The sequence below is a fragment of the Cordyceps fumosorosea genome (genome assembly GCF_001636725.1).
Source record: "Cordyceps fumosorosea ARSEF 2679 chromosome Unknown scaffold_4, whole genome shotgun sequence".
NCBI lineage: Eukaryota > Fungi > Ascomycota > Sordariomycetes > Hypocreales > Cordycipitaceae > Cordyceps > Cordyceps fumosorosea.
The window spans coordinates 399,932-407,530 of record NW_017387304.1 but is presented as its reverse complement, the minus strand read 5'-3'; the positions used below and the strand labels follow the sequence as shown (position 1 = coordinate 407,530).

The following is a 7,599-nucleotide window of genomic DNA, read 5'->3' as shown; positions in this document are numbered from 1 at the left end:
GGGGGGCATGTGGCACCTCCGTTAAAGAAGCCGAAAGTGTGTATTGAAGTCGGCGTCAGGTGGCCACAAGGGTTCAAGCAAGTGCAGTGTGCATCGACGCTCAACATGCAGCGATAGGGCATGGCTTTCTATCCTCTATGTTGCCATAAGTGAGAGGGGAAAGGGGTTCAACAGGAAAGTTGCAGAGGCACCCGAAGCTTGGCGGATGAAAGATCGGTCGTCAGCCTCGCTCGTTCTTAGCGGGCGACTGGGCCACAGCCGCAGCCTGCGAGTTGTGCGGGTGGTTCGACGCAAGAAGCTTTGTCGTTTGCCTTGTTCAGCGCCTTGTTATGCGCTTCTTTTTCGGGGTCCAACACAGCTTTTTCAGCGCTTGGGAAGACTGCGAGTGGCAATGTCTAGTAAAGGGAAGGGTTACAACGGAGATCGACGGCGCGGAGTTGGTGCAACGGGGTGGTGCGACGCAGGCAGGCCCAACGTCCCGCTATACAAACGGGTTGAGAGGAAGCTCCGTACGCCGTGTAAGGGCAGAAATTACAGGCGAGCAAGCGAGGCGACAAAGACGACGCAAATAAGGGGAGAGGAGGGAAATGATGACCGTGCAGTCAGTTGGGAAATAAGCCTGCCTGTTGAAATGGGATGGATGTAAGGTCAGAAATCGGAGTTTTGTGGAGGAACGAGACCAGACCAGACCAGCCCAGCGATCATCGGGACGACAGAATGTGGGGGAAGCACTGCCAGCAGCGACAAGGATAGAAGACAAAAGAAGAATGGTGGCCTTCCGGTCATAAAACTGAGCAGTCCATTAAAGTCTACTGCATTAGCCCGTTGTGAATTTATTCTATTTTTTTTTTTTCTTTTTACTTTGCTGCTCTCAGGAACCCATCAACAAATTTGGCCGATGCCCTTCTCTGCATGGGCCACTGCTACGGATAGAATGCGGGGGGAACGGCGCCGCTCACGGCCTCCGTGACTTATCAGGACGTCAATGTCTAGGCGGGTTCAAGCACGGGGGCTAAAAAGAAGGAGAGACCAGGCACGTTTTGTCCGCCTTTCAATATTACTCAATGGGCGCAGCAATTCTCCAAAAATAGACGCTCTTCCTGCAGCACATCGCACGGCTTGTCAGCTGCTGCACTGCCTTAGTATGCCGACCAAGTTTCAACGTCTCCTCACATCCTGCTGCCTAACCTCTTCATCTGTACCTATGGAGTAATGACTTCCAACAGGGCTGTTGTCAAAATACTGCAGCCTGCAATACGATGCCAGCTATACTCTACATCACACTCTCTCGGCCAGCCGCCCGCGTCATTCAATTACCCCTGCCGCTTTTTTTTAAAAAAAAAAAAGAAAAGAAAAAAAAAAAACTCTACAGCGTGCCACACACCTACAGCATTCTCGTCTCCAGTTGCATCCAGCGGATCTTTGGATCAATGTTTCTTGTTTCTGCTACTTCATATCTCTGCTGGAGGCTTCTCCTTCTTCTGCAAATATCCTTCTATGCCGCTTTGCACAAGGCGCGTACAGACAACTCGTGAGTCGTCTCGGCCAATGTGTATGTGCCTGAATCCCCGCTTGCTCATCTTTTCTTCAGAAAATGTAGTTCCAATAACAAACGCCTATCCCCCATATAACTGAGCGCCAGTTCCTTTGCCTAATCTACCAGCTTCCTTCCGGTTTCATGGGCCCCCCTGCCACTCGTATGTGCAAAAGATGTCGTGCTAATCCTGTCAAATGCATGGTCTTTGCAACTCCGTTTCAACAAACAAAAAAAATGAAATAAAACCAATGTCCAAGTTCGCATGACATATCAACCTCTCGTCAGCTTCATAATGTAAAATCAAACACTTGTTGGCATCGAAATATGCCATGTACAACGACGACAATGTATTACCGTAGACCGTGGTGAAGTCCAACATTCCCCCACCTCACAATCAGCCCCCTTTGCGCTCCGATTCATGCTTGGGCGGCTGCTCGCTTGACACATTCAGCCCACTCGGGGCCTTCTTCCGCCTCCCAGCTTTCTGCCAGCCACCATCGTTTTCGCTCTTTGCGCCGCGGACGTGTCCATTTTCCCGCGGCGGGTTGGATCTCTGAGCCGCTGGGTTCGGCTTCAGGCTCTTGCCTTTCTGGCTTTCCTGCCCTGCCGGGTGCTTGTCCGTCACTGGAGACTTTTTTGCATCAGTTCCCCCACCATGCCTCGGCCGTAGTGGCATATCGTGCGCAGCGCCACTGTCACTCTTCCTGTGCATGGTAGGGGACGGAGTTCGAGTCTCGTACACGGGAGAGAGATGTGCCATATCCATCATCGGAGCCTTGTTAAGCCGGTTGTCTCCTATAGCCAAGTCCAAGGGGGCAATAAGCCCGCTTGAGGTGTTTCTTGATGACACTCGTTGTCGCCCTGATACCTTGGATGCAGCCGCCGAATTCGCGTTGGGTCCCGAGGCATGCAACTTACCGTCCTGCGGCAGGCTGGCAAAGCCTGGGTAGTACGGATGCATCGACGCAATTCTCTCTCTAAAGGAGGTATCGTCTGCTGGGGGTAGGGTAGACGACCTGCCTGATCCATTGACAACTGGCGAAAAGTCCTGGAGCAGATTCATCGGAACAGTGCCCATCAATCCTGCGCTTGCCGGATGAGTTCCAAGGTGCAGATTTATGGCGGGTGGCTGAATCTGCAGCGCGTTTTCAAAGCCTAGCCCAATGGGAGGTGCAAACTCTTGATTCGGCACAAACGCAGGGGCATTGTAATTCGCAGCCTTGCCACCTGAACCGTTCACGACAAGTGGTCGTGAGTTGTCCTTGTCTTGGTTGCCAGGAAACGGCGCTGAAGGGAGCGGCGCAGACGATGTACCAATAGAATGTGCCCGTGCATGACCGAGAGGAGATGGCGACCGTGAAGCTCTCCTCATCCTTCTATCGAGAAGCGTCTGGGGCAGTTGGTCCGTGGAGGGTCGGCGCGGACCAGTCCCTGCAGACGCCATATCGCCAAAGGCAATACCTGATGGGACTGTCTGCTGGCTTGCACGCTGCTTGCCTGGGCTAACACTTCGAGCCATGAAAAATCCGCCGGATTGCGCATCGTCCGATGTCGGGGACTCCGTCGTAGCCTTGGGTGTCTCGTCAAAATCCGTGTCGTCGGAAATAAAGCTCGGAATCGCTACTCCGTTTGCGCTCTTCGCATAAAATGATGGACTTGCAGATGGATGCCCTGTCATGCTATATGATGCTGGTAGTTGAGGTGTGGCTTGGGCTTGTGACCGAGACGCAGGCTGTGATTGTGATCTAAGTGAGCTGCTAGAAGCACTGCCAGCCTCTGCAGTCGCTGATCTATGCAGTGAACGCCGGAAATCTTGCGTGGAATGACTTGTAGTCACCGGTGACGAGGGATAAGTGCCATAGCCTTGGGCAACAGGCTGGTAGAATGTATGACCTAGACCCATGTTATACATGGCATAAATTTCAGGTCGAATGGGAGCTGATGTGGGTGCTGTATCGAATGAATTCGTCCTCGAGCGATCTGACGATTGTTGGCCGGAACTTGAGCTACCAGACATTCTCTGCTGCTGTTGGGCCATATTCTGGTGCTGCAAGAAAACAGGCGAGTTGGCCAGAATATGATACTGCTGATGATATGCCATCTGGGAGACCAAATCTTGCTGGGTATATTGGAACGGGAACTGTGCGTTTTGGTACCATGACAAATCCTGCGCCATATTGACAGGGGGGATAAACATGGTGTTGTCGTACGTCGCCGGGATGCTTGACGAGGCGCGTCTGTTAGAGCCACCACCGCCGCGAAAGTTGTTATTGTGGCGATTTCCTCTATGATTGCCACGACCACCTCGGCCGGAATGCGATTGTGAAGAGCTTCGCAGGAGTACAGGGCGAGGCTGGGGAGCAGGTCGAGACCACACGCGCTCCTCCTCCTTAGGAAAGACAAACTGTTCGCATGCTTCAGGCAGCTTTCCTTGAGAAATAAGGTCGAATGCTCGTCGAAGCTCAAGATGGAGCCCACGAAATGAAAACTCATCGGCGGTGTTACCCAAATTGCGTGAGGTATTGAACGGCTCCTCTACACAGAGTTGGTTGTTGAGGGAGTAGTTCCATTTCTTATCCGATTTCGTCAGGAGTCGACCGAGTCTCACGGATAGGACGTGTTTATCGTAATCAAATTCGTGTGCATAAAATCGAAAAAACTGGAAAAGTAATTCGGCTTCGGATGATTTGTTCTTGTTTCCGTACCCCTTGATTTTCTTCATGTTGTCGGCAAAGTCACCAACGGAGCCGTCGGGCTTTTTTAGCTTGTATGGTAACTGGTGCAGGGCGGGCAGCACAGCAGGGTTGCGAAGCTGTAGGAAGGCAATAATCAAGCATATCCAAGTATATGAACTCAGCGTACCACCGAATGCTGTGGCAGGTCAGCGGTTTCCCGGTCCAGTAGCAATAGTAATGTAGACTCACCCGCATCGTTGACTATTCGTCTTCGTGTCCAATATTTGATGATCATGGCCAGTTTTCGTACTCGAGGGTCTGCCTCAACATACGTGCGCACCATTCGAGTGTTTTCGAGCGCAACGGTATTGTTGACATTCATATCGCAGGCAAGGCCCAGCTCTGGGTCCCAAATCTTGACAATCGGTACCTTGGCGGCAGAGATGCAAACAACTTTTTCCATCCCTCCTACATGAGGTTAGACCGGAGCCTGGTCCAAACGTTGGGAATTACACTTACGTTGAGCAAGCAGATCAGCAATCATGCAGACGCCTTCTAGCTCGCGCCAAGGTGTGGTGATGCAAATATCAACTGTTGACGTTAGTGGTTTTGCGTAGAACACGAGGTTGGTGGGAGGTGTACCATCGGAGGAATCTGAGCAGAGTAGATTGCCAGAAGAGCCAAACAGGTGCACATTGATATCATGGCCTGGCCATTCATCGTTAAAGATCTTCTCGAGCTTCCGAACCAATCGTTTTCGATTCTCTTCGACTTGTTCGGTGGGGAGGAGCTTATCATAGATCTCATTCATGTCCTTGGTCAGCCTTTCTTCCTCATCGTCACCCAGCTTAGGGGCCACAGTGCGCATATCGAGCTTCTCAAGACGCTCGCCGCCGACGGAGTATGGTATTCTCCTTCTGGAGTTTATCTGAGCAGTCTCATACTTGCAACCACCGAGACGTGGCGGCAGGGGACGCAGGGAGGGTAGTGTGCTATTCGTTTCCGAATATGCAGAACGGGGTGAATGGTTTGTGCCGGCATTCGGAGAAGGATCGCGGGATTCGAAAGAAAATTGTCTCGCATGCTGGTGCGGCGTGGACGGGACGGAACTCGAATGTGCCTGGGCGTGAGGCGATGTGGAGAGACCGGCAGCTCGCTGCGCCCAATTTTTGGACGAGTCGGCGACTGGCCTGGCAGGCATCTTGGCCGGAGTGTCTTTGGGGGTTATAACCAAACGGTTCTTGTCAGCGTTCTGGCTTGATCGGTTCCCATTTCCCGGTGTCGTGGTCAACTTGGCAGGCGTATGTTCCTTGAGCGATGCCCTACTAGAGGTACGCGATCTGGGCGCGGCCTGAACGGGAGGCGAGGTGACAACGGGAGGGAGTGGCGGCGTCTGCAGGCCACCACCCCTCGTGGGCGAGATGAGCTTGTTGTAGTGGAGAAGTTGTGCGTGGTATATAGTCGACTGCTGAGGGATCCAAAGCGGTAGGAACTCGAGGTGAGGGAAGGAGACGGTCTGAGCAGCCGAGGATTCCTGTGGTTGATCTGCGATGCTAGAGGTTGATGGCGCAGCGGCCGCGGTGCTCCAAACCTGGGTGGGATAAGACTGTTTGGATTCGGACGCCGACGTCCGGGTATCCATGAAGAATGCAGGCCTCGGTTGAGTCGTTCGCAAAGAGCAGCGGCAGGTGGCGAGCAGCTACCAGTAGAGAAGCGTCAAGGCTGTCCGAAGGTACGGACGAGGCTGCGAGATGCAAATTGATCGCTTGATGCCAATGGAGTAGTGCGGCGGCGAGCGAGGCGTGGTGCATTTATCAGTACGTGGCGTCGGAGTGGCGAATGAAGTCTCGTCGAGAATAGCGGCAAGGTGGCAATAGCAGGGCAGAGGGCTGGTAGACCAGGGCGTGATCGAGGGGTCCCGCCTCGAAACTCGGCCACGAAAGGGATAACTGTAGGCTATAGTGAACAAGGCGAGGGCTGCACAGCGGCCTGGGTCATCGAATTCGGGGAGGCGCCGAGACCAGCGGCTGGTGACGGGCGGCTGGGAGGCAGAGAATGAGTGAGGGAGGCGGCGAGTCGAGGACCAACGGGTATCGCGGCGGGCGAGTCAAAAGGGGGTTCACCCGGAGGGTCCCAGCCAGACGGCGCCAGGATGTTGTAGTCGAACGGCGAGCGCTAACCTGGTGAAATGATAACCGCTGCAGCCAGATAAAAAAATGGCCGTGTGAAAGATGTCGGATGGACGGACGGGCAGACGGACGGCAGGTGTTGTCGAGGAAGAGTGAAGAGTCGTCAGAGACGCCGGTCCAGTATGGAGGGTCTCGAAAAGCAGAGGTCAGGACTGGGAGTGGTTAAAGTGTGCGGAAGCAGGTGGTTGTTGTGGTCCAGTCCAACCAGATTGTGTGGTGCTGTTGCCGGTATAAACTGGGGACTGGTTGTCTGGACCAGCCAGGTCAGATTCATTGACTGACAGACCTGAATCCTGAATGGAGAGCAGTGGCGGCGAGACAGGCTCAGCAATGCACCACCAGCAGTGCTACAATGCCACGATGCATCCACTAATGATGAGCCACGGAAGCCCCAAGTCCACAATAGTATTAGTACCGGGAAGTAGTACGGAGTACCAGGTATGGTAGCAAGGAGTCTGAAAGGGAACGTGAATTAATTACCTGCCTTGTTAGGTCATCATGTACATAATCAGCCAAGATATTGCAGCATAACCATGGGTAACTAGCATGGTAGGCAGTACCTGTGGTGCAATGGCATCAAGTTGTGGTCGGCATGACTCTTACAGTCAAAACGGGGAGATGTGCCTGGAAGCCTTGTGCCCTTACAGCCTGCAGCCCCTCGCAGCCTGCCCGCCTGCCTGCCACGTTGGACTGTTTGCTCGTCAATGCCAAAACCCCCACTCGCCTACCACTGGCGGGTTGGCTGGCTCAGCCAGGCTATATTCGCTATATTCTGTACTCCGTAAACACGTACATACATACTTTCTGTACGGATGCTGGTCCTGCAATGGCTCACAGGTAATGATACGAGGTGCGCCGCCTCCTGCGCGTTTCCAGTCGGTGGGTGGTGCAGTCTCTGGTGGGAATTCTCCCAGCTGCCAAGTTGTCTTGCCGCCTGCTGACAAGCGTGGACAAATATGGTAACTTGTACCTGCCTGCACCTGCCTGCAAGTACCTTGATGCTTATGCTGCCGTGTTGTGCAGACAACACAGTCCTCATGCGCATCACCCGAGCCACTACCTCCTTACCTTGCGTGCGTCTTCTTATCCTCCTTCTTCTTCTTTTCAGCTGCAGTCGCTTTCTCTGCGTCGCACGTCCGGCCCATGCTCAAGACAAGTGCCTCTACCCAAACCGCTCAGTACTAAGCAGCAACCTTAT

At 53.4% G+C, this 7,599-nt stretch overlaps 1 protein-coding gene across 1 annotated transcript; it reads right to left on the bottom strand.

Moving 5' to 3' along the window:
* Positions 1-1,931: 1,931 nt before the first annotated feature.
* ISF_02319 (PAP/25A-associated-like protein) lies at positions 1,932-5,854 on the bottom strand (the record flags this gene model as incomplete). The annotated part of the gene is made up of 4 exons (XM_018845925.1): positions 1,932-2,332; positions 2,456-4,349; positions 4,553-4,680; positions 4,732-5,854. The coding sequence occupies 4 exons, from the start codon at positions 5,852-5,854 to the stop codon at positions 1,932-1,934; spliced, it is 3,546 nt and encodes a 1,181-aa protein (XP_018706632.1).
* Between the last annotated feature and the right edge of the window lie 1,745 nt (positions 5,855-7,599).